General features: G+C 42.3%; 1 protein-coding gene across 2 annotated transcripts in view; it reads left to right on the top strand.

Moving 5' to 3' along the window:
• Window positions 1-27825, top strand: part of DMRT1 (doublesex and mab-3 related transcription factor 1) — a 104047-nt gene that overhangs the window by 59188 nt on the left and 17034 nt on the right. For both annotated transcript variants that reach the window (XM_059926455.1, XM_059926456.1), the window contains exon 4: window positions 2626-2770. In XM_059926455.1, the coding sequence (XP_059782438.1) occupies window positions 2626-2770 (145 nt within the window). The remainder of the gene's footprint in view (window positions 1-2625; window positions 2771-27825) is intronic.

Raw genomic sequence — 27825 nt, 5'->3', positions numbered from 1 at the left:
TTTTTATAAATAAAGTTTTATTGGAACATAGCCATGCCCATTCATTTACTGATTGTCTAGAGACCCTGCGGCTTGTAAAGCCTAAGATAATTATTCTTTGGCCATTTACCAAAACATGTTTGCCGATTCCTACTCTAGACTCACAGTGAAAACTTTTAAAAACAGGCTTTACATAAAATTCATAGTAAAAGAAAAAAATCCAGTATTTTGCAGAGCCTTGCAGGGTCAATCCTGTCAGTTTTCTCGTACGTGGGAAAAACGGAAAAGCATTTTCCCTGAAGAACTTACTGGAAGATATTGTCAAACTGAAAGGAGAAGGGCCCAACTCACCACCCAGAGCGGGGAGGCTCCTTGGGTTACATCACGGCGCTTTGTACTTAAAAGTCGACACTTAGCCTCTAGTTCAGCGTTCATTACTTAGACTGTGTGATTGACTTGACAAAGGTCTATGGAGGCAGAAATGGCTCTTTAATGCAAAGTGTGTCTGAGTTTGTTAGTCCCGCTGCAGCCATGTTAGATGGCAGCAGACCCCTGAAGGAAATCCTTTAGCTCTGGGGAATCTCATATATAGAAAGAAAAAGAATGAAAAAAATTTAAATGTTTTTTTTACATCATTTCCACCTTCCCTCAGTTCCGGTGGAAAGTTGATGGTTGTAAAGCAGTTGTTCAAAAGAGTTTTTTTAGAAGGTCCTCCTTTGGTCACGGCCCCTAAAGGCTCCAAGTATGAGAGAAATGATCATTTATTCTAGTCCCTTGAGCAGAATCAGCATCTCCTGATTGAGATGCTGATTGAGAGCGTGTCACACTGTGAGGTCCCCACCCCAGACTTGCTGAATCAGAGCCTACTTTTTAACAGGATCCCCTGGCTATTTGAATACACATTAAGAGAGCCCTGGGAAGCACTGGGCTAATTGATAACTGGGTCTGTGCAGTAAACTGACCATTGATCCTCACTTTAAATGATTTCACGGCTCCTTAATGGCTTCTGACTTGGGCTCACTCAATAAAGGCAGACGGTTTTTCCCCTTTGGCTATTTCCAAGGACAGCTTGCCTGCCCTCTTATTTAGTAAAGATTTATATAATGGTAGAAAATGAAAGTGGGGTGATTGAGTTAGAAGAGATAACATTTTATATGCGTCAGAAGAACAAGCTGGAAAGGATAAAGGGAACTTGCCAGATAAACTTAACTTGTAAGGAAATAATCAAGTGGAATGGAGTCTTCTTTGCTTCTGCAGGAAGAAATAATCCACCCATTAGAACAGACATCTGCGCTGGGGAGCAGTTGGGAGGGTCAAAAATGAATCCCTTGAGCTTCTCAGATTAGCACAGAGAAATCAGGGAGTTAGGCCTTTCCACCAAGCGAAGCCATATTACTTAGGCCTATATCACTTGGGAAACTGTCCAGAATTTAGATGTTCATAGTAAATCTTGAGGAAGCCCAGTACCTAGTTTTATCCTGCCAGGCCCTGTCAAGTTACTACTATTTTCTTTATCAAGTAGTATTCTAAAGATTTGATTGAAAAACGTGATTTTCAAATTATGCCTTAATTCTTAAACAGAATTGGTTTATCCTTGAACATTCCCTTATGTTGACTTTTTAAATAAAGTTAATACCACCTGAATTTAGTTTTTTAAAGGCAGTATACGTACTTGAAGTCTAGCTCTTAGTTCAGCTGTTCTTGCTGTGAAGATCTATCTGATCATGTGCTCATACCAGGGTCCGTGCAGGATTCAGAACAATTCTAATGTTCACGGAAGTGGCCAGGAAGAGCCAGGAAAGCAAGAGTGGAGACCCCTTTTAAGCCTGGAGTTTCCATCTCTAGCTTTGAATGAGAGGTCAGGAAGCTACGGGAACTGCTCCTTACCTAAAAGCTGCCTGACGGTCCCAAAGGCAGGGTCTGTTTGCCAGAAAAATGCATGACTGCCAAGTGTCAGCTGCCACTACTGTTGGAGAAGCAGCATGTGCCTCCCTTCTGCCTACCAGATCTCATTTTATGTCCTATTAGCAGAATCCAAATCACCTCCGGAAGCCTGGTGACAGGAGCATCTGGAAGAAGCAGATCCCAGACTTCCGTTCCTTGCTACAGGGAAAAGCATAGGAGGGGGTGGGAATGGGCTCTGAGCGACAGTATCCAGCACGGCCTCATGCTGACGACAACAGCTGACCCTCACACAAGGCTTGCGTGTTTTTTTTTTTTAATATTCTCTTGATGTGAACACTGTAAGGTAACCAAGGTAAGACGCTCGTTTTACCCAGGAGGAAACTTGTGAGGAAGTTAAATAACTTGCTCCTGGTCAAATGTGCTGGTCAGTGTTACAGGGGATTGTGTTGCCTCGTAAGCAGCGCTCCCTGGTCTTTACTGCCCTGTTCTCTTTTGTACTTACTAGTCAAGCATCCTGTGACCAGATGGAATTAGAGGGGTACTTTAGAGGGGCCTCCAGCACCGAAAAGGCACCTCAGGCTGCACAGTTCTAGTATTTCTAGGGTCTGTGCACTGGAGGGGCATATTCATGGGTGAGGATACTTCCAACTTTAATGAGCTATTCCCTTAATTTAAAGAATTAGGTAGTTCTTATAATAGGCAACTTGGGTTTCAATATATTCCTTCTTTTTTCTTAAGCAGATGAAAAACTCGGAGAGCCGCCACGCAGTGAGTTCCCAGTACAGGATGCATTCTTACTACCCGCCTCCCTCCTACCTGGGCCAGAGCGTGTCCCAGATCTTCACCTTTGAGGACGGCCCCTCTTACTCGGAAGCCAAAGCGAGTGGTAGGTTCCTGGTTACGCAGCCTGGATTTGAGGTGGAGAGAGGCTACCTGCCCAGCACTGGGTCTCTGGTCCTCTCTAACAGCTTACCAGATAGCAGCTGTTGGAAAGGTTGTATAGTATCCTTTAAAATATTCAGTTATGGAATGATTTTGCTTTGCTAGATTCTTAATATCATGTTTCTCTTTTCTGGACACGTGGAGTGATAAGAATAAGATAGAGACTACCATCAGAAGCTAAAAATGTATTTTCTGGAGGATCAGTATGTAATATCAGGGGCCCTTTAAATGTGGTTCAAGTCCTGATATTTTTGGTGAAATGAATCTCTGTATATTGAAGAATCGTTTTCCAAAACTTTTCCAATTTAAAATTGAAGATGTATTCATCTTTTGCGGGAGGAAATAAAATAACATAATAAAACATTTTTGAATATAATAGATCTCAGAGTTTATGCAGTAGCAATGCAAATAACTCTGATATAATGGCTTTAAAATAAAAAATGACTGTTTGATGAACCAGAGCACTTTGAAATACACAATTCCTCAACTTCAATTTTAACTTTCTCCCCAATGTTTACACTGTGATGATAGGCTGGTCTTTTATGGCTGCTGTGTTTCCAGGCCCTGTTTTTAAGTTCTTTGTATTTAAGTATCATCTTTTGATCTAGGAAAATGAGAAGCATACGCAATTGAGGCAGTAAGTGGAAATCAGGGCAATAGTGAGTGAGTTGGTAGAGAAACCGACTATTAGAACTGACTCTACTAGACAAAAGAAGCTGGTTTTCTCAATAACGTGATTCTCTGTAAAGAACTGGCTTCTTGGTAAAACGAGTGCTTAGAGAGTGAGAATCAGAACTATGCTTTGATTTCCAAATTCAGAACAGTGAAGTCTAAAAAAGCTTTATTTACCATACTAAAATAAAATAAAGGATTTTGTTAATATGGAATACATAGGTCGAGGGAACCTGACCATTTTGAACTATAGAGAGACTGAAGTACACGTTATTGATTGCACTTTGACCCATTAATAATCACTTTTTATCAGGAGTGGACAAACGCAATTCTTTATGTAAATATTCATACCGTATAATGTATGCCCATGTGGTCCTTCTTTCATACTGCCTTTGATTCTATATATTTATGTGAATTATAAGCTCCTTAAGGACAGAGAACACATTTTATGTACCTTTTTAGCTGCTGTGATGCCTATTTGTTTTTCATCAGCTGAGTGAATGAATGAAGGAGTGAATGAACAAAGGAATAAATGAGTCAGGTATGATTTTTAAGTAAGCTTGCTCTATGAGAAAACACAGTCCCGAAAGGTCACAATCCTAACTCATCGTCTCATGAAGCCAGAGTTTAGGGATGGAGCAGTTAAAAAAACATTTGCTCATACAGAAAATTAGGACTGAAACTTAGTTTCAGGAAGAAATTGCCTGAGCTCCTTGCTCTAGGAATAGTGGAATATTTTTAGAAGCATTGGCATTCTTGAGACAGAGGTGTAAATTCAGAGCAAGGCAGTAAGACAAAAAGATAAGAGGAAATTTACTAGAGCGGAGAGGAAGGAATGTGGAGAGGAGCAATAGGCATTTGAATTTATGGCAGGAAAGGAAAAGGCTCAGAAGGAGAGAGGTTACGGTCCAGAAAAAAAAAGACCAGCCGCCCCAGTGTCCATAGTGAGAGACTGGGTGAATAACACCTAGGATTTCCTGAAACTTTTCTGGTGATACGTATGTTTGAAGGAGTGTGTTTGAAAGTGTGGTGTGAGGAGACCTCAGGCTTAACCTTCTGATCTTCTCTAACTCACTTCAGACATGAGGGAGTGAGCTAGGAAGAAATAACAGTGGAATCTCAGTAATATCTACTTTGGAATTGCCATGGAGAAGGAGAATGTGGATTCATAGGAAATCCAAACCTTAGCTTTATTTTTTAAAGAAATGCGGCTTTACGGCTTCCAAATATATGGTGTCTTGGGCTCCTACATTGCATGACGTTTTTACAGAGCAGGTGGGAAGGGGCGGGGAAAGAGAAAGTTGGGGGTCAATAGGAACACCTCAGGATCATCTCCTGGGGCATTGGATCCTCATTTTTATCATCGGCATCGACACAAGTGGGGGCCATTTAGGCCCTCTGGTAAATGGGGCTGAGGCTAGTGGCAGGATGCGGGGATGGGGACGGGGGCATCAGTATAGTCATTTGTGAGAAGGTGGTAGAGGCTGGCTGATAACCAGTTACATTTATCAGTTCTATCAAGTTTGAGTTGAGGTCCTTTGGTTGGTTGCATTAATAAATAAATTACAATTTGTAAATAGCATATCAATTATTTTAGGTGGGGATTTATAAGTAATTTGAAAAACAGTTTTTTCAGTAGGTTTAATGTTTTTGCTAAAGTCTTATTTAAGTATAAATTTGTCCATTAAATTCATTTTTCTTCAGTTTCTTTAAAGATAAACCGCTCTTTACCATCCAAAGAAATGAGTCCAAGTTCAAGGTTTTCCTCTGGTTTTGCTGAAGATTGCAACATGAAAATAGAACGTAGGGGGAAAAAGAATTACAGGGAAAGTTTTCCTTTTGCTGTGTTGCTACTGTTTAATGCTTTTCTTTGTAAAAAGTCTAGGAGCCATTCTCTCACTTTTTTTTATGTCTTGAAAAGTGTTAGGACATAGATCAGAGATTGTGGGGCCTGGTTGTGTAAGACTTTGTGAGCCATTGCAAGCACTTTGGCTCTTATCTCAAGTAGGTGGGAAGCCATTGGAGGGTTTCCAGCAAAGGGGTGACATGTCTGCTTGTGGTTTTTAAAGATCACTCTGGCTGCTGTTTAGGAACAGACTGTAGGGGTGCAAGGCGGAGGCAGGGACACCATTTAGAAGGCTGTGGCCATAATTCTTGCAAAAGACGGCAGTGGCTTAGTCGGGGTGGGAGTGTGGGAGTGATGACGGTGTGGGAGGGTTGAATTCTAGATACGTTTTGAAGATAGAACCACAAAGATTTGGTGATGAATTTGGGATGGGATGGAAAGGGAGGAGTGAAGGATGACTCCATCATTTTTGATCTGATCAAGTAGAAACACGGAGTTTCCACTTATTCAGGTAAAGAAGACCATGAGAAAAACAGGTTTGCAGGAATTGGGAGTTTACTTTTGCATGTGTTAAGTGTGAGATGTACGTGAGCCATCCAAGTGGATCGTCAAGTAGGAATTGGATGTACGAAGTCTGGAGTTGAGGGGCGATTTCCCTGCTGGAAATAGAAACTTGAGCGTTCACTGCGTAGATGTCATTTGAAGTTAAATATGGTGGGATCACCTGGAGAAGTGAGTATAGATGGAGAAGAATAAAGGACCAAGGACTGAGCTCTGAGGCCTTCTAGCGTTGAGAAGTTTGGTAGATGAGGAGGACCAGCAGAGGGGAGAGTCAGGTAGGTACCTTCTCCTACCCATGAGGTAGGAAGAAAACTAAGGAAGGCAAGTAAAGAAAGCATTTCAATGAACCGAGCCAAATAATGCTGATAGGTCAGATGAGATGAGGACTGGAATTGACCATGGGCTGTTGAAAGGTAGAAGTGATCAGCGGCTTGATGAGTGGCCCCTGTGGTGGGGAGGTGGGGACCATACCCTGACTGTGCGTCCAGGAGCACGTGGGAGAGAAGCATTGGGGCAGTGAGTGTAGACAGCTCTTGAAGGGGTCTTGCTGTAAGGGGAGTAATGAAATGGGACAGTACCTGGAGGAGGGGGTGAGTTCAAGGAAGCGCCTTTCCTCTTCTTTAAAGAAGGGGGTTATTATAATAGGTTATTATAAAGATTAGCTTATGTGAGGTGTGTGTGGAAGCATAATTGTCAGGGACGATGGCATGTCTCTGAGTAAGCGAGGTGGGGTGGGATCCCCTAGGGCACCCCTTGTAGCGCAGTGGTCCCCAGAGTGGGGCTGGGCATGCTTTGTTACTGGTCTAAGAGGAGATAAGAAAAGGAATTAAGAGTAAACAGCAATTTGACAGAGCAATTCTATGTTGAATCAATAAAAAATTGGGGCTTGTAGTTTTTGTCTTTCACTTTCCTAGTAATTCATTTTTATATTGAAGTAAAATCCACCTGACATAAAATTAACCATTAACTATTTTAAAGTGTACAATTCAGTGGCATTTAGGAGGTCACAGTGTTGGGCAGCCATCACGTCTATCTAGTTCCAAGTCATTTCCATCACCCCACAAGGAAACCCCATACCCGTGAAGCAGTCACTTTCCATTCTCCCTTCCACCAGCCCCTGGTAACCACTAATCTGCTTTCTTGTTTCGATGGATTTGCCTATTGTAGATGTTTTGTGTAAATGGAATCATATAATATGTGTCCTTTTGGACTGTCTTCTTTCACTTAGCATAATATTTTCAAGGTTCATACAAGTTGTAGCATGAAATCAGTACTTCATTCCTTATTATAGCCTAATACGGTTGCATGTATGGATATACATTTTATCTGTTCATTAGTTGATGGACATTTGGGTTGTTTCCACCCTTTTTTGACATTGTTCATTGTATTACTATGAATATTCATGTACTAGTCTTTGTTTGAATACCTGTTTTTAGTTCTTCTGGGGTATACCTAGGAGTGGAATTGCTGGATCATATGGTAATTCTGTGTTTAACTTTTTGAAGAGCCTCCAAACTGTTACCCAGAGTGGCTGTACCATTTTACATTCCACTACAGTGTATGAGCGTTCCAATTTCTCTAGCCAACACTTGTTATTTTCCATTTTTTGGATTATGATTCTAGTAATTCATTTTTATTGTATTTTATAAAAGCATCAGACTGTGGTGGACTGGAAACTGAAAAAAAAATTTAAACAAAACAGGCCCTTCCTTGCAGATAGTTTGAGAAACACTGACCTAGTGCCCAAGTGGAAGGCTGGTTTATGTGTGAGTGTGGCCAGGTCATAGTAACAGTTGCAGGTTTTTCAGGAAGTGGTGGTAGGAGCATTCTGGAAATGATGCTTCCTCAACTTGGGATAAGGAGGCAGATTTCACAGCAACACCTCTGTGTCAGTAGATGCACACGTGTCTACAGGTAGGTGGCATTTCATATCTGTAAATGGGCATTTTCTCTACAGGTGAATTCTTGAATAAGTTCTTGGAGTATATGTAGCTGGACAACACTTGCAAAGAGGTTTAGATTTAAAATGGTAAAGGTGAACATGCTTAGATCTTTTTGTCTATAACGTTTTGTGATCTCAGTTTGAAAGTTAGAAATGGTGCATCCTGTTTCTTCTGGATCTTTGGCCACTTGCAGCTCAGATAAGTGGCAGGTTCCTGTGCAAACTCACCCTTCCTTTACATTCAAACTCTGCTTTTTTTAGGAGACAGAAACACACATTTGGATGCTTATTACCTCTCACGAGCTATTTACGTATTAGTCATCTGACACACATAGGATGTGAGCAGCTCTGAGGCCAGGTGCAGAGCGTTTACATTTTACCCAAAGGTCAGATGGCAAGGTCAGCAGAAGGGTCTCCCTGAGTTGAAGCCCTCATGTTCCTCCATGATGTCTGGGCAGCTTGTAGAGGCCTCTGTGTTCCCAAATAGGATTTTATGAATGCATTCAGCATTGGCAATTTTGTAGGCCGATGAATCTAGAAGTGCCCGATTTCACTGACGGCATATGCTACTGTCCCCACGGTTGTCATGACTAAATGCAAAGTGGTTGAGCTTTCACCCACGGAATGGACGTGCTTAATGCTGGGCGTTAGAGTTGGATTTTAGCAAAAGATGATGAGGTCGAACCTCCCAGTTTTGCAGGTGAGAACAGTGAGGTGGTGCTGGCTGTTGGAAGCACCCTCAGGTCTCCTCACTCATGATCCAGGACCCCAGAGCTGCCTTTAATGTGAGGTGATGTGATAGCTGTCCTGAGGGGCTGCCCGGCGGGGGTAGGAAAGGGGTGGTTCTGTGCTCAGCACCTGAATGGGAGCCGCGACTGAGCAGCTGTAGCCCTGGGGGTATCGGGCTCTTCTCTGAGAGCCTGAGTCTTCTCACCTGTTAAAGGAGCGGGAGGAGCTGGGCCCTGTGGAGCCCACACAGGTGTTGTGAGGATGAGCTCGTGTCCCTTTAAATCACACATGCAGCAAGAGGGGCAGGGTGCTCTTCTTCCTTCCACCATTCCTTTCTGCAGGGGTTGTGTTGATGTTTCAGGCAGTTCTTCTTGTCAGGGAGAAAGCTCTTCTGGAAATGTCTTAGTCTTGCTCAGACGGGCGGGAGAGCAGGCCAGGGAATCTGAGGGCTGCTTCCGTTGTGTATGCTCTGCTTTGAATTGTATGGCAAGCCTGTAGGAGAGAAGAACATTGACCCCTTGCTTTCCCTGCTTTTTAAAGAAAGCTGAATGGGTTTTATGCAACAGCTAGAAAATGTTGAGTTTACGCTTTGGCGCTCTAGGAAATGACTTATCTTTTGCTGAATTTCAAAGAAAAGAGCACTTGGCTGGTAAACCTGTTTTCCTTATGTGACCTTTTTATTCTCAGCTTTAGCTTTGAACAGAGAGGTAAGTGCACCATTCATTGGCAGTGACTGTGGAAGCCGATGCGTGCAAAGGAATGGACCCCCCAGGAGGGAAGATCTGGCTCAGATCCCCAGCTCTGGGCTGGATTGTAAGATGCTTGTTTAATCTCTTAGAGCTTTAGATCCCTCATCTGGAAGGTTGAAAAAGGTAATAAGAGCTTTATCTATTTTTATATATGGATCACAAAAAAATTATGTGAAAGCATGGCAGCAGCTATCAACTCCCTTAATCTCACGTGAAGACCCATCACCATGTCTTATATATCTTTTGATTTCAGTAAGTGCCTGGCACTGGGCCATACAAATGAAAGTGATCACAGTCATCAAGGAGGCTGTGTTTTTAGCCCTACAGGGACCCTGCTTGAAATGAACCATATGTGTATTGTGATTGTTGAAATTGGCTAGAATGATGGTCTGCTGAGTGAGGAACATGAAGCACACTAATTTTAAGCATATAATAAACACGGAGAAATGGCAGCTTTGAAGACTTACTTTTAATATATCACATATACGATATGTTTCAAAAGAAACAACCAGGGAAGAGGAATATATAAGGACACCAGCAGGTCCCTTTATACCTCAAGAATAGTATAGAAGGCAAGCTGAAATGCTGTTGCATGAGGACACACAGGCTTCTGTCTTCTTTTCAAACTGTTTTTCTCCCTCCATGAAAAGAGAGAGAGCTGATGGGACTCTAACATGTCCTCTGTGTAACATGCTGCCTTTTGACAAGGCCACCATCAGTGTAGAAATAGCAGGCACTTCCCAGGGCCTACCTGAAGGATGTCACTCATGGAAGGAAGAAGTTCACTCACTGCAGCACTTCAGCAAGAATTACCAGGGTGTGTTCTCACACATGAAGGGCAGGGATCTCATTCATTCATCTCTGTAGTCTTCCAAGTGCCTACCCTGACACCATGTTCTCAGGGGACTCCTGGGATGTTTCATGGTTTCTTGTATGAATAAGAAACTGGCCTCTGGATTCTTTCTGCTGGTGCCTCCCTGGCCCAGAGTTAGGCATTCTGATAAAGCACTTGATGAAATAAATCGGTCATGGAAAAACGTGGGGTGCAACCCCCAGGCTGCAACGTATCCTGGATTTATATCATGTAGAATCTTCCCTTTGAAAAGCTCGAATTTTAAAGACTTAAATCTTTGCCTGTGACGGGTTTTTGATTGATAACACAGCCCTGCATGAGAAGTCAGGAGAAGCTTGATCACCGTTCACGCTACGAGAGACCGGGTGGAGTTGCAGGCAGGATGCAGTGCCATCTCTGAGCCTGTTTCTAGAGTTGAGGAAGAGGAGCCAGTGCAGGAGCTCAGGTCTCTGAACTGCTTCCCTGGTGTTCTTTCTGCTGGTAGATCCTGTGGTTTCTTCTTCCCTCCCTTTCCTTTTCCTTTTCTCACAAACACGTACTTCTCACACTGTCTGTAAGACAATGCCCTGTGCATATTGTGGGGATAGCTCATTTAAGTCTTGTAATCATAGTTATTATCCGCATTTTGCACATGAGGACACTGAGGCATGGAGACAATGCCTGTGAAGTAGGGAAGAGAAGGGGGTCCTCATTTCCACATGGCAGGTGGAAAAGCTGAGAACACAGTGATGACTTAGCTGGTCAAAAAACCCCAAAAGCAGCCTTAAAAAATCCACAGGGTATCAGGTGTGGTATTTACATTACTACTCCCCAAGCTAAATGTAAACTTTAAAACACCTTTATGACTTGATTGACATGGTAAAGTCACTGTTTAATTTTGCGGTGATATTTGCATCTTCTTTTTAATTTTTATTTATTTATTTATTTATTTATGACTGTGTTGGGTCTTCGTTTCTGTGCGAGGGCTTTCTGTAGTTGCGGCAAGTGGGGGCCACTCTTCATCGTGGTGCGGTGCGCGGGCCTCTCACTATCGCGGCCTCTCTTGTTGCGGAGCACAGGCTCCAGACGTTGCGGTGATATTTGAATTTTCTTTTTATTTAACAGGAGGGAGTAAAGTGCAAGTGTAATATTTGACAAAGGCAGACATTGCAAAATTAAATGACTAGTTATTAGCTTTGAAATTAAAAGTGCAAATCGAAATGAAACCACTTTTTTAAAGTTTTTTTTTTTCCCTCCATAGACATGGTTGTTATTTTAAAATTAGTGTGAATAAAAGGCCTGTTGAATTTCCCCAGATAATTTTTTTTTTTCACTTTATTTTTAATATTACAGTATCACCACCTGTGAGACAAATAATATACTATTATTAAAATATCCATAATCAAAGAAAGAAAAACTAATAAGTATAAAGATTATTCCATTTATCATACCATGTTTTTTAAATCTAAGCCTTAAAACACTTCAATTATGTATTTTTCCCAAGACGATATATATAGTAGGCGATATATGTAGGCAATATATAGTTCAATTCAAAATGCCCACCCCTGTTAAGGGCCCGCCACCTACCTCACTACTGAACCAAGAACTTAAGGAAAGTAAGATGAATATGAAACCATCCCTACCCAAAGGGAATTACAGTTTCATGGGGAAATGAAGAGACAAAAATAATTTAAACCTACTATAGTAATTCAGGTGAGAAAGATGTATTTAATTAAGTCTAAAAAAAAATCAGAAAACTCCTCCCTGAGGAAGTAATACAAGAGCTGAGTCTAAATGTATTATATGTTCTAACAAAACTAGAAATGAAAGGAAGTCCCTTCCAGGGAGAGGAAACAGTATGAGCAAAGGAACAGAAGTATGAAATGATATAGTACCTTCTCTCCTCTATCTCCTCCATCTGTGTGTGTGTGTGTGTGTGTGTGTGTGTGTTTATGTGTATAAAAAAGAGAAAATCAGTTCAAACAATGAGTGAAGTGTGAAGTTCATGACAGATGATGAGCCTTGAATAGCAGATCACGATGACCTTGTTAAGTGATGATTTTTTTAAAGGGATGATATAATCAGATTTGTGTTCTAGACTCATTGATTTGAGTGTGTTGCAAAGTTTGGGGGGGTAAAAATCCATGCATGAATCACATGGGACTCTGTTGCAGTTACTCAGGTGATAAGTAGTAAGGATCCAAGCTAAATCAATATAAATACAAATGGAACAAAAGGGGACCACTTTTTAAATCATATGTAAGTGATGAAAAGGTAGATATGGCTAGTAGGATTAAGATGTAGCCTGACTGGCTCCCCAAGTCCCTATCTTGGGTGTTATATCGATGGAGGTGTCATTAAGTAATATGGGAAATGCAGGAAGAATACTGGGACATTGACTGAGAGGAAGGAGAGAGTAGTGAATGATTATTTGAGTTTCCCCCAGATAATTTTTAAGAGAGACAGTATTTTACATTCTACCTAGTCTGTCAGTGGCTTATCATGAGGTTGCTTTTACATCTTTAACTTGTTTTTGAAAGACAGGGCACCTTTGCTGGGGTTTTCCTTTGGGCTAAAGATTGCAGTCAGGAGGGGACACGGAAAGCGCAGAGCTCTGGAAAGCACACTTTTAGGAACTCCCAAATGTCCTGACAGAACCAGATTGAACACAGTGACTAGACACTGCTGGCCCGTGTTTTTGGGGCTAATTTTATCTTGATGGGATGCAGGTGTGACGTTAGGCCCCCTACATGCCTGCTCAGTGGAGGGAACCCCATCTATTGTGGACACATGACACACCATCAAGTTTGCTTGTTCTGTTACTCATTCCATGACCACTTGTCTTTAAAAATCCTGAAGAGGCAGCACTCACATGGGCATGAACTTGGATAGACAGTGGCCGCTCTGGGCAGAGCGTCCAACATGATCACACGTGAGATTTCCTCACTTGATTCTGACTTGAGCCCACAGGGCTTCAGCGGTTTTTCTCAGGCGCGGTGTGGAGTAGCTCCGGAGTTTATGTTCCCTCCTTGGTTCCTCAGAGGCCCGGCCCAGGCCAAGTACAACTTGAATAACCTTCAGGAAAGCTGTGCTGTCCTTCTGTCCGCCGCTGTCTTTGAAAATTGCCTTCAGAGTTAGTGAGCAGGAACAGTTAAGATTTACAAACAATGATGAAGCTTGTCATGCATCTTTCACCATCCATCATGCAGGTGCCGTGCCTGGGCGGTGAAGTGTTCTTCATAAAAACCAGCTCAGTGTGAAATACACCTCGCTGCAGTGTTTACTGCTCTGAAGCTCGTCAGCGGCCCTTTATAGTAAATCCAGATTGCGATGTGACATTACAGTATATCATTGCCCGGCGCAGCGGGGTTTACACTGAGAATGAGTGCAGTGCACACCAGATGAGGTGTCCAAACTGAGTTATGTCAGAATTTGGCTGTTATATGGGGATAGCTTTTGTTTTCCGAACACTGAAAGTTAACTTTATATGTATTTATATTTATATATAGGCATATACTTCCCATCTTGCACATATACATGGGTATACAATATATGCTGGGGTCAGGTTCCAACTGGGCTTCTGTGTAAAGAATGGTAGCCAGCTTTTATGTCCCTTCCAACTGTTGTTCATTGAAATTGGCATCAACGGAATCTTTTGGGAGAACTAGAATAGATGGTTATTTCATCATAGAAGTGGGTTTGATTTTGCTGTGTGTAAAGTGGTCATATTTACCACTCTTTCTTACAAAAAAAAAGGGCCCCTCTTTCCTGGGATTACTGTGGTACTGGAATGATCCCTTGGCAGGAGGGCAAAGAGAAGAAACCCCACAGGACTGTCCTCACCTGCTCTCGAGCACCTGGCCTGTTGAGCTGAGTACATGCACTTGGGGGGAGGGCTCAAAAGTCAGTTGCTTATTTATTTATTTATTTTTGGCTGTGTTGGGTCTTTGTTTCTGTGCGAGGGCTTTCTCCAGTTGCGGCAAGCGGGAGCCACTCTTCATCGCGGTGCGTGGGCCTCTCACTATCGCGGCCTCTCTTGTTGCAGAGCACAGGCTCTAGAGTGCAGGCTCAGTGGTTGTGGCTCACGGGCCTAGTTGCTCCACGGCATGTGGGATCTTCCCAGACCAGGGCTCGAGCCCGTGTCCCCTGCATTGGCAGGCAGATTCTCAACCATTGCGCCACCAGGGAAGCCCTCAGTTGCTTATTTATTATTTTTTTAGTGGGTATCAAAAGCCTAGTGCTGCCTCTGTTATCTTGAAAGATGCTGCTTCTAAGAGAAGATTTATGGTGTTTTAGCTTAAATCGGCAAAAAAAAAAAGAACACACTGAGTTTATTGCATGATCAGGTTTATTTACATTCACCCTAAAAGTGCCGATACTAAAAATGAGCTCCATAAAAAAATAATATTCAGAGATAACAGCAGGCCCTGCAGTCCCATGATCATCTTCTTAACACACATATTTTTAAATTCTCTTTTCAGTGTAGCAGGGTTGTTTGTGGTCTTCACACATCTGGCACTGCACAGAATCCAGGATCTGTCCCCCGTTTACACCAAGTCTAGGGTAGGCGTTGCCCCCACTTTAGATGCAGAGTTCTGAATATAGCCTTCCCGCCAGTGCCCTCTGCTCTTTTTCCTGGCTGTGTTTCCTCTTGGTCACAGTGTCTTCTTACTGGAGATTGACTAACCGTGCCACGTCTGAGCTTTCGGAAGCGGCACAGGACACTGTTGCAGGTGTGCGGTGCTGGCCTCGGGGGGTGGGACAGGGGCCGGAAGCCTCCCACTGGCCGTGGTGCCCGAGGAGGGAGAATAGCCGTTAGTCAGCCCAGCGCAATCACTTTGTTAGTGTTGTTAAGATCAACGCAGGATGGCCAGTTAAAGTTAAATGTCACATAAACCACAAACGTTATTTTAATGTTTAATAAGCATGTTCACGGTATTTTATTATATTAAAAATTATTTGTTTCTGAAATTTAAATTTAATTCAGCACCTTGTATTTTTATTTGCTAAATCTGGCAACCTCGGGCTTCGTCCAAGTCCTCTCTGAACCACCATTTTCGGGCACTGGGGTAGAAGGCAGAAATGAACAGTGGATGGAGGAGAGCAATACTTTCGCTAAGCATATTCGGCAGTTTAAGAGTTGCTTCATATGTATCTCTACAAACATAGTGCAAGAGGCAGTGCTGATCATGCTTGGAATGGTTTCCTGTTTTGGTTGAAGCTATTCATGGGTTTCTCTGTGAAAAATTTCTGGATTATAATTTCTCCTTGCACATGTTAACTGTGTTGTGTCTTCCTCTGTTTAGGTAATTTGTAGGTGCAGACATTTCTTTTATCATATTTTATAGGTTAGCTCCATTAATATAACAGCATATAAAAGTTAACCCACTGTTGCTTGGAAACTTACAGTTTTCGTGCATTTGGTTCAGTTGTTCCCTTGTACCTTCACCAGGCATTACAGGGACTCCTGAAGCTCTTGGGCAAGACCAGCTCCTCTGTCTCTTTCCTGAAGCCTCCCCACCCCCTACCAGGATATGAACTGATGGCTCAGTCAATAAACAAGTAATAAATTCATTTGAGTGCCAATTATGTGTCTGTGGCCCTAGGATTATGCCCAGGAGATGAACCATGGCAGAGAACATGCTGCAGTGATCCCTGAATGTTAGCAGATCTTAGGGACACAAGCCCTTCCCTTCCTGCCACAGAAGAACAGCCTTGCCTCTAAGCCTCTGCAGGTGTGTGAGGGAGGAACCACGTGCCCCACTGTCTTGCTCTTATTCCAGACTTGGTTGAAGTCTCCGCCATAAACCTAAGGGAGAGTTTCCATCTCCGGTTAGAGAAGTCAGGATCACCACCAGAGTCTGTGAATAGGTGTTCCAAATATGCAGCCCTTGTCAGGCATGTTTCCCCTTTGTTACTATATGGCTGTAGAGGTGGGATGGCCTTGGTTTGTTTGTTCATAACGACTTTATTGATACATAATTCACATACCATAAAATTCACCACTTTAAAGTATACAGTGCAGTGGTCTTTAGTATGTTGGCTAAGTTGTGCAACCATTATCACTGTCTAGTTCCAGAATATTCCCATCATCCCCCAGAGAATCCCCATATGCAGTCATTCCTCATTTCCACCTCCCTCTCAGCCCCTGGAAACTACTATTCTACTTGCTGTCTCTATGGATTTGCCTATTTCTGGACATTTCATATGAATGGAATCATATGATATGCAGCCTTTTTACATGTGACTTCTTTCACTTAGCATAATGTTTTCGAGGTTCATTCAAAATGAGGCTTGTAACAGGGCTTCATTCTTTTTTATGGCCAAATAAGATTTCATTATATGAAAAGGCTTGGTTTATTTTGAGTTCAAAAACTGTCGCAGGGGCCAGCAAAACTATTAAGATTAAAACCCTAAGATTCTCAAGGGGAAATATGGATTTATCTCATTTTAAAGTCTTCACCTCAATACATGAATGTCTGTAACAAGTAGAACCTACTATATGAAATGAAATGACACCCATAATTGCGGTGCCAAGGCTCCCCACATGCAGCAAGCCAGGGTGTGTGATTTTCCTGTTTTATGCTAATACTATTTACATTAGTTTGCCAGGGCTTTCATAACAAAATAGCACAGGCTGGGAGGCTTAAGAAACAGAAATTCACAGTTCTGGGGTTTAGAAGTCTGAGATCAGGGTGTTGTCAGGTTTGGTTTCCAGTGAGACCCCTTTTCTTTGGCCTTTCCTCTGTATGGTAAGAACACTAGTCCTATCAGGCTAGGACCCTACCCATAAGACCTCACGTAACCTCATTTATCTCCCTAAAGGCACTGTCTCTAAATACAGTCACATTGGAGGCTCGGGCTTCAACTTATTAGTTAGGGGTGGGGCGGGGTATAACAGTTCGGTTCGTAACACTGTTGAAGAGTTCAGTGTCTCTGTATGTCTCCTCTTCTTGCTGAGGTTCTTGGAAAGTAGGAGAAGGATGCTGAGGTCGGTCGGGTGGGCCAGTGTGTATAGAATGAATGGAGTATCTTGCCTGGTCTTACTGCCAACTGTCTGGCGTTTGCTGCCCGTTCACTCACCTCCCAAGCTCTCCGACATGCCGAGCCCAGCCTGTGGCAGGCCCTCATCTGCAGGCTGGATCCCCAAAGCATGGAGGTTTTTAGAGATGGAAAACTCCACGGTCAGGCGCACGCCACTCACCCGGACCACTTCTTTTCCAGATTGTTGCCTTTCTTTTTCTCATCCCCACTCCCCCCACCTCCCCCAAATTTGGATTCTTCTTTTTTTTTCTCTCTCTCTCAGAATTTGGGGAAGAATTTCCGATTTCTCTCCGTCTTTGCCCTTGAAGTGCTCCATGTAACCATAAACAATTAAACCCTGATGTACTGCTACAAATTAGAATCTTTGCCACTTTTCCTGGCAAATAAAGCAGGTAAGAAGTAGGGCCTTCCCCCATCGGGAAATGAATGAGAAAGCAGTGCGTTGTTTCCCAATGTTACTATGAACGAATGCATAGGTTACTTCACGGTAAACTTATGGTTAGCCTTCTTGAACTAGCTAATGTCCCTTACAGATCAACCAAATAGGAAAAATAATCTCTTACTTTGAAGCACTTTGACATACATCATCTTGTTTAATCCCAACAACAGTCTTATTAGGTAATGAGCCTTTTTCCTCCTGACACCAATTCTGACACCAACTGGGTGTCCTACAATTCAGTTCAGTTTTAATACTGACTGTCCAAACTTAGCCCAGACCCCATGGGTTAAGGGCTCAGTCTCACAAGACTGCCCCCATTTCAGACGCCAGCCATAAATGGGGTGATCAGGTTACCCACATTTTCTGCCTGGCCCATTACAAATTTGGGAGTTCCCACAACCTCTCCTCAGGTTTGATAATTCACTAGAATGACTCACAGAACTCTGGAAAGCACTTTACTTACTATTACTATTACGGGTTTATTATAAAGAAATAGCCCAATGGAAGGGATGCATAAGGCAGGGTATGGTGAGAGGGTGGAGAGCTTCCAAGTCCTCTTCAGGGACCCCGCCCTTCTGGCACCTTGATGTGCTCACCAGCCCGGAAGCTCTGAGAACCCCAATTGCTAACGGGTTTTTAGGGAGGTTTCATTACCAGGTATGATTGATTAAATCATTGGCCATCGGTGATTAGCTCACTCTCCAGCCCTTCCCTCTCGCTGGAGGTTGGGGGTAAGGCTGGAAGTTCCAAGCTTCTAATCAGGGCTGGGTCTCTCTGGTGCTCAGCCCCTACCCTGCGTCTGTGACTAGCCCCCATCCTGAAACCATCTAGCCCGCCAAGAGTCACCTGCTTAGAACGAAGAGGCTCCTATCATCCTTCTCACTCAGGAAATTCCAAGGGTTTTAGGACCTCTGTGCCAGGAAAGGAACAGGGACAAAGTCCAGATATCTTTCTGTGATACCACAGGTTGTGGTAGAGCAGAAATCCCTGACCCTATTTTAGGGAAAAGGAAATCGCTGAATAGAGAGAACAGGTGGCAGCTGGGAGTGGAGCTGGACGGTCTTCTCTCTCCGACTTGATGTCTCTCTGGGACACTCTCCAACCTCAGACTGTCACACGGTATTGAAACCCTTGTCTTCAGCCTGCTGTCTTAGACCTGCACCATCTAGTACAGGAGCGACTGGGCACATAGGGCTATTTATGTTTAATTAAAATAAAGAATCCAGTTCCTCTGTTAAACTGGCCACATTGCAAGCACTCAGTAGCCACATGGGGCTGGTGACTACCATACTGGGTAGAGCGGAAATAGAACATTTCCATCCTCACGCAGTTCTGTTGGACAGCACTGTCTCGGACAGTTAGGTGAAGGCTATTTTGTTGTGGACTTTTCGAGTGATGGGGTGGGGTGGCACAGCATTTAAACCTGAGACATAGAAGCACCTCAAGCTCAATAGACGCCACTTTAAAAGTCTCTTGTGGGGCTTCCCTGGTGGCGCAGTGGTTGAGAAGCTGCCTGCCAATGCAGGGGACACGGGTTCGAGCCCTGGTCTGGGAAGATCCCACATGCCGCGGAGCAACTGGGCCCGTGAGCCACAACTACTGAGCCTGTGCGTCTGGAGCCTGTGCTCCGCAACAAGAGAGGCTGCGATAGTGAGAGGCCCACGCACTGCGATGAAGAGTGGTCCCCTCTTGCCGCAACTAGAGAAAGCCCTCGCACAGAAACGAAGACCCAACACAGCCAAAAATAAATAAATAAATAAATAAATAAATAAATAAATAAAAGTCTTTTGTGGGTGCATCAGCCCTTATTCAAATGGTCTGTCAGGTTGAGGAGGACTCACTGAGTTGGACTCATTGAACACTGGCAAGTGTTAAGTCGATCTTTGGGTCTAACTGTGGTGCACGCTTTTTTTTTTTTACTAGCAGATGGAAGTGAGTAAACTAGAACCTGGTTGGTCTCAGTCCAAGAATGATAGTACTTGTCCAGGGTGGAAAACTTGTCTTATGGTCTTGGGGCAGCATGTCAGTCTTGGGCACTTGCTAACGATTGCTTACATTAAAACCAAGAGGGTAAAGTGGCATTGATCCCTCTTCAGATATAGGATTTGCAGATATTTTCCCCATTCTTTGGGTTGTGTTTTTGCTCTGTGCCTCATGTGCTCCGATGAACAAATTTTTAATTGTGATGAAGTCCAGTTTGTGTATTTTTTCTTCCGTCATCTGTGCTTTTGGTGTCATTTCTAAGAAATCATTGCCAAATCCAGTGTCATGAAGCTTTTTCCCTGTATTTTCTTCTAAGAGTTTTATAGTTTTCCCTCTAACATTGAAAGCTTTGATCCACTTTGAGTTAATTTTTATATGTGGTATAAGGTAAGGGTCCAACTTCATTCTTTTGCATGTGGATATCCAGTTTTCCCAACACCATTTATTGAAAAGACTGCCCTTTCCCCATTGAATAGTCTTGGCACCAGAAGGGGAAAATGGTGGAAGAGTCAAAGTTTGACCCTTGCCTGTGGCTTTTTTCTGTGATCATCAGAGAACACTAGACATTGAATATTAAATCCGTAGCACAAGCCTACAGTTGGCAGTTGATCCACCTGGATCTCTGTGGTGAGTAGATTTCCTAGGGTTGTTTCTTACTTTGTGTACTTGTCTCTCCCTCCTATTTCAACTGTATCTTTTTCCACTCCTTACAGTTCTGAGATAAAGGAGAATAGGATAACAAGGGAAGGGAATCCTTCCACAGTCCAGATCATAGTAGGTAGAGCTGTGAGAGCAGAAGTGCACGTAAAAGACTGGCTGATTTTCCATTTTTCTGATTGGAAGTACTAGCGTTTTTCTAATAGAAAGGGACAAATGTTAATTTTTAAAATACTCCGTTTTTAAGGGTCCTCTGAAGCTGCTTATCCATGAGAGATGGCAGAACCTCTTTGGGTGAGCCCCAGTGGCAAAGCCATGGAATACTTTTGTGTCCTGTAGGAATATGCCTAAGGCAACACGTCTAGAGCTGAGAGTAGATAAGCAAAGACGGTGGATAAGGATGCCTGGCTGGCTGGCTGCAGCCCAGAGTTGTCAATCACCCCTTAATGTTTACAGAAGTGAAAAGTCAATGTGTAGTTGTTTTAATTTGACACACTCTTGGGTTGAGAGAGTGTAATCGCTGGAGGGGACAGTTAAGTGGCTGTGCTCCTTGTCAGCTCGTCTGGGTCTGACTCCTGTGCTGAGCCCTTTTCTGATGAGTAATGAATTGGGTTAAATACCGGCGTAATTGCTCACTTCCGCATACCGGTCCAGTGATGCCTTGTACTACATTTCTCTGGGCACTTGCCTGAGGCTGTTAGGGTTTATGCTGCAGAGAGTCCGTATGTTCATTTTCATGAATCAGTGTCGGTTTTTGAAAAACAGTTGTTACAGCGCTGAGCGGACTGTAATAAATTGCACCCCCTCCAGACCCACTGGAGTAAATCAGAACTGCTTATATCCATCCAAGTGGTCTTTTGAGTGTAAATGACTTTTTGTTTACTTATCAAACCGAATGTTTGTCTCCAAGAAATGGAGGCAAATGATTTGCTCATTTTTTAATCCTGTGAATTACACTTTGCTTCTGTTAAACCAGAGAGGAAACTCCGTGTATAGTTTAGGTAGGAAAAGTGCCTCCCCACACAGTAAGTGAAGTTATTCCAAAGTCATTTTCAGGGCTGGAGACACTTTATTGTAGGAATTAAACCAACTCTGGGTGTCAACCTTGTCTCCAAACGCTACTTAAAATGTGCCAGAAATGCACTGAGCTGTGAAAAGAGCATGGTTTCTTGCCCAAGAAGTTTCTAAGCAAAGAAACTAACTTTGGGGACGTGTATTTCTCTCTTTGGGTTGCTTGGCTCGGCTTCTTTATGAAGGAGGTGTGCAACCTGGTACTTATGTACTTTGGCTGCTGAGAGAACACTGTGGACATGGCTGTATTCATTCCTTTTGCGAGTTAAAGTGGCCAGAGGTCTGAGCCTCCATGGTTGGGAGGCAGACGTTACAGAGTGTGACTGTGGTGGCTCTATTATTGTGAAATCTGTTTCACATTTAGTGCTAGTTGGAAGAAATATCTCATGATTTTCTTTTTTTTTTTTCCCTTGGTTGGGCCATTGTCTTCTTCCACTTACTTTCCCACGGGGCTTGTCAGGGCACCTTAATGATGTCTCAGTGACGCACTAATAATCTTTTATTTTTATTATACTTTTTCTTTATGCTTAACACATACAAAACTTGCCATTTTAACCACTTCTAAGTGTAGGATTCAGTGGCAGTAATGACATTTACAATGCCATGCAGCCACCTGAGGTTTCTCTAGGGTTGAAGGCAATCACTGGTCTAGGAGGTGGTGGGGTGGCAGGGTTGCCAACCCCAGGGTGCCCTTCTAACCCGCCCACCCCTTCACTCACCGTTGCCTCACCCACAGCATTCTAGGGCTACCTCCAAGGTACCAGTGACACCTCGTTCGTCCCTTATGTATCTTTTCCCCAAAGAATCCTCTTTGTTTACATGATGCCTGGATCCTGACCTCACCCCTGCCCATCTTCTGTGTGACCTGGATAGTTCAGCGTCTTCCTTTCCAAAGTGACCCTGGTGCCCTGCCCTCTCTGCTCCAGGGACCACTCACCAGGCCACTGAGGACCTCTTTTTAACTGTCTGCCCGTTCTCTTGAGCTTACTCCCAAGTGGAGCAATATTCCAGAAATAATCTTAACTCCCTGCCTGGTCCCCACAATGTCCCTCATTCATCAAGTCCTCTTCTTTAATCAGCCAGCTCTAAACTCTTCTATCACCATGTTTTCCAGAATGAATGACAGGGTGATTTTTCCCTGGTCCTGCTATTTTGAAATTTGAATCTTCTCCACAAATACTGAGAATAGTTACTTCTATTTTCGGTTGCATATTCTTTCTCCTCATTCATTCTTTGACCTTTATTTTTTTCTTTATTGTCACTCAGCAGACACCACAACTGCCTGAAGAGGGCTTTGCATTATGCTCTGTGTAACTCCTAGTTCAGTGCTTCATACAGGGTTATTGTTATTATTTTTACAAAAAACAGTATAAGCTCGTTGGGGAAAAATCAAATAAGATAGAAATATATTAAAACCAGAAGTTTCATAGTAAAGTTTTATAATTTCTTTCATATAGATATTACACATTTTGTATTCCTTCCCTCCCCAGTGTATGTTATGCTGATATACATTAGTACCTACAAGAACGGTTATTACATTTCTGTCAAATGCCTCTTTTGGCATCTATCAAAATAACCATGTGGTTTTCTCTTTTTAAGGTAGTAAGTCACATTAATGGATTTCCTAATGTCGAACCATCCTTATATCCCTGGAATACATCTTACTTGGTCATGAGGCGTTATCTTTTTAATACATTGCAGGATTCAGTTTACCTGTATTTATTTAGGACTTTTGTAGTTATACTCATAAGTGAGTTTGGCCTTTTTTCCTATTTTGTGGTATCTTTATCATGTTTTTTGTCTCATGGTTATAAGCTCATAGGATGAAACAAGTTGTTCATCTTTTTTTGTTGTTGTTCATCTTTATTCTCTGAAGAAGTTTAAATGACATAGGAATAAGCATATCTTTGTGTTTGAATGAAATTACTCATAAAACCATCTGGGCCTGGGTCCTTTGCAAAATGGGGAATGTCTTGATTAACTCTTTCTTTTATGGTAATCTATTGATATCTAATGAACTCTTTTCCTCACTTAATTTTGGCAGTTTTCTTTCTCTGGAGAGAACTATACATTTCACTTTTATTTTCAAACAATGATATAAAATTGCTGTACCTGTGGTTGGAACACTATACCTGTGGTTACATCCACTTTCTCATGTTTAATGCTTTTCTCTGTTTGCTTATTTTCTGTGTTCATCGTTAGATTTTCCCAAAGGTTGGTTTGTTTTATTGGTCATTTCATATCACCATCATATGAGTTTGTTTGTTCATGTATAGATATTGATTGGCATAACTTAATCTGTTCTTAAAGAGATTTTTGAAATTCTTTATGTCTACATATTTCTTTCAATACCCACTGAAAAAAGTGGATATTTGTGGTAGTAGAGCCAACTGGCTTAAAGAAGTTACTCCCCCAGTGTAGTAAGTAAATGGCAGAACTGAGATTCACACTGAGATCTATCACTTCCTCCCACCCCCCATATTATGCTTCTTCTTGAGGTATAAAGGATGTCCATGTATTAGCTTGGGGTCTGCTTAGAAGCAGAACTCAAGACAGGATGGACTTGTGTGCTGTAGTGTATTGAATGGTAATTCCAAGTAGGAAGAGTGAGGGCAGGAGGAAAATCCAACATCAAGTTGTGTTACAGGAGTCATGGCGGGCAGCAACAGGTGTTAGATCTGGGACCTTCTGGGGACCTCCTAGAGAGCCTCTCAGAGTCCTCTACCTGAGGATACTACAGCAGGAGAGGCATTTATCCAGAGGCTCCCACTGCCATGGGCTGAGGCATTAAGCCCCCTCACTTCTGATTTGCACGTGTGCTTGAAGGAGCATAGTGTCTGTGGCATCAGAGAAGCCTGGGGGCAGGAAGTAAGTGGCCCACGGTCCACTCTGTACAAGGTGCTGCCACAGGGAGGTGAGTTGAAACTTACACGGAGGATGCCAGTAGGATGTTCCTTGGCACAAGAGGCATCTTTTACAGTCTATTTATAGGAATATCATTTGAACTCACCCGTGACAGTGTTGTTTCCCCAACTCTGTTTTCCATGAACATAACACACATAGCCACCTACCACTTATACCCTGGATTTGGGGTACTATGAGTTATTTTTATTTCCTTAAAGTCTGAAATTCATTGGGAGAGTGGGATATTATATGGTCCATTTCCAAATGGACTTCCTTTTCATCTGAAACATCCACCAGGGGAAAAGAGGGCCTGGGAGGATTAGTTAAAAATAATGTGTTGAAGATTTTCCAGCAGATTCCAATTTACTGATGAAGTTCCCCATTCTAGAGAAGATTTATTTTGGTTAAGAAAGGCAGAAAAATCACCATGAGAAAGAAGCTGTTTTTACCTTTCTTAACTGAAATATATCTATTTAAAGAAAAGGTGAATTTAAAGGTATGAGAGAAGGTGGTTTGCTTTGGGGCCTAAGCACTGATTCGTGTTCAAATTATTTCATTTTCCTTTGTATATTTGCATAATGGCTCAGAGCATTGAGTTTGGTGTCTCCCAAACCTGGGTTGTCACTTAGTGCCACATGACCTTGGGCAGGTGTCTTCCTCTCTCTAAACCTTAGTTTTTCCATCTGTAAGTTGGAGGTGATAGTATGCATTTCATGAAGTTTCTTTTTAGTGTGAATTAAGTAATGTATATAATGGGCATAGCACTGCATATGGCACACGGTTAGGGCTTAATAAATTGTAGTAACTTGTATCAGTTTTTCACTAATTCCATGGTCTTCTTAATTGAATGTTCCGGATTGGTTTTGAGCCTGCCAAAATTCTTAGAAAGGTTACGGTTGAAAGTGTTCCAGGCAGGACCAATTCCAGGAGTGAAAGGGAATGATCAGTAGTGTTGCACTTTTGTCATTTCTCCTCCAGTATCCTCGCAGTAAGTACACATATACACGTGGACTTTTTCTTACTTCTGTAGCCTACTGCCCTCTTGCCCGTCCCTCTTTTGAGAAAAAGCAATTTGATAAATAACATGGTAAAATAATATTGATTTTATGTCTTAGTCCTCCTCAGTATTTGAATTTTAAAAGGACATCAGTTTTTATTCTGAAGAAATGAATCTTTAACGGTGGAATTTCAGATATTTTGGTCCTTGGGTGGCAGGCATATTTTAGGGACAGGATCTCTTTTCCCCTGATTCTCAAATCACTCTTTTATAAGTAACCACCTCTTCTGTATACATGGAACCAAGTCTGCTTCAAGCACCTTGGTTGTTACTGAAGTGCTTTAAATTTGGCTTTATTCCAAATACCATATTTGTGACCCTTATAATATCACACACTTACAATAACATGCTATGTGTCATAAAACGTTGCTATTTTATAATGTTTCAAACATAGACATTATAGTATATTTTTATTCTAGTTGTCAGTTGTTTGCTTTGGAAGGTGTATGACTACTTATTAACAAGATAATTTAGTAAACTAGTGGCCTAATGTACACACCCAAAAATGACTAACTTAACCTAAGGAATTGTCCTCTGATAGATAAAGACCTGCTGTATTAAAACAAATTGGGAATAATAATGATACCCACTGCACATTTTATCAGTGAGTTAGATCTTTTGCAAAGTAGAATTTTCAAAAATCAAAACAGTTTAGTTTATATGAACAATATAACTACTGTAGTTAATGTGTGTTTTTTCTTTCATTCTAGTTTGCAGTCAGCCATTTCATACTTCCATCAAGATGAAACTTGCTATACAGCTGTCTTTTGTACTTTGTTCATCTAAAAAGTACTCTTTAAGTCAGAGATTTAAAAGAGAGCAGTCAAAAATAACTTCAGAAAACTGGTTTTTAAGAACATGATTCTGAATGTACAGTTAAAATAACTTTTTTTTTTCTTAACTGGATAGAACATTGGTGTTTTCATTTTCTCTGTAATTCCTGACAAGGTTTATTTTTTGAATACACATGCATATTCTTCCACCAGTTGTAATCTTGGTGTGTGAGCTGTGCTATGGACTACTCTTCCCTTATCTCACTTATTTTAACAATTACATCAAGAGCTAAACTCTTAATATATGTCATTTCAGACTTTTTGCTATGAGGATATGTGTTTGTAGAAATACATAGTTTGCTTGGCCTTTTAACCTAAGGGGGGTCATCATAGTGAACAGATTGTTGTTCAAATCTACTTTTTTCAATCAACAGTTGGTCTTAAAGACCTTTCATGTTGCTGCATGTAGATCTACTTTATTCACCTGGCACGTACTATTTCAAAGTTTGGAAGGATCATAGTTTATTGGTTAATTTCCTTCTTTATTGACAATCATGTTGTTTTAAATGCTGCAGTCTCCTTGTACACAGGTGCCGGTGTTTTTCTGGGGAGATGCTAGGAAGGAACATTTCAAAGAAGCCTGCATTTTAGATTGTGTTAAATACTGCCAAATTACCCCCAAGACTGGCTGCACTGGTTTACCTTCCTGGCAGCAGTGCATGAAAGTACCACTTTCTCCCAAACCTCTGCTAGTGTGATATTTGAATATATACATTGTTGTCTATCTGGTGGGTGGACAGTGGAGTCCAGTGGGTCTTATTTCCATCAGGAAGCCAGAGTACCTCTTGAGAGGCCTTGCAGTAAGGGAGGTACCCTCAGCCACCATCTGGACAGTGCCTGAGATGCCTAGTGGCTGGACCGTTTCGTCCACCACTGCTCCCTCCTCTCCCCACAAACTGAGTACAAGAGCAGGTCACACAGGTTGCAAGACAAGCCCCTCCAGTGTAGTCCATCCTCCCTAACAGCCAACTTGTGCTGAATCCCAATCAGTCTCCCTATAAAAACACCAGCTCATATGCACAAGCAGAGGTGCTTGTAAAGACGAGCAGTTTTCATCTCTTGTAGCTGAGTTCTCCTTACTAGAGGATCTAGTCTGGGAGAAAACAGACCAAAAAACAGGAGAAGGCAATTCTGCCTGCTTTCTTGTTGACATAGCGTGGGGGACAGTTATATTTCCACTGGGGATAAAAATGTGCTGTCTCCTTTGTAAGAAAAGTTGAAGATCTGTCCTCTCTCTGTAATAGGCGTGTGTCCAGGTCTGCGAGGTCATATTGGGCAACAGTTCAGATTCACACAAAAAAGCAGTGATTGACACTCTTCTAAGGACTGGATTCATCGACTGAGCCAATCGAGATATCAAATAAATTATAGTGTTAGGAAATTCATCGTGAAAAGTTAGCTAGTCAGATTTCAACCAAGTCTCCCAACAAAGTCAGCGATTGATTGTGAGGCAGAGGCTGTCACACGTCACCGGAAGCTCCTCTTCTATATCAGCACAGAGACGGAGGAGGTGAACATCCTGTTCAGTGGCCGAATCCCAGTGACTGGGAAAAGCTTAGTACATTATTGACAGAGAAAATGTTAATGTCTCCACTAGGGAAGAAAGGTCTCCATATCTTCAGGAGTAATCACTCGGTGCTGAATTAGTTCTGTTTTGTACTTGATTAATTCTGACTTTAA

The sequence above is a fragment of the Balaenoptera ricei genome, chromosome 6 (assembly GCF_028023285.1).
Source record: "Balaenoptera ricei isolate mBalRic1 chromosome 6, mBalRic1.hap2, whole genome shotgun sequence".
Taxonomy (NCBI): Eukaryota; Metazoa; Chordata; class Mammalia; order Artiodactyla; family Balaenopteridae; genus Balaenoptera; species Balaenoptera ricei.
Note: the sequence above shows the minus strand (reverse complement) of the source record. Positions and strands in the feature narration are given on the sequence as shown.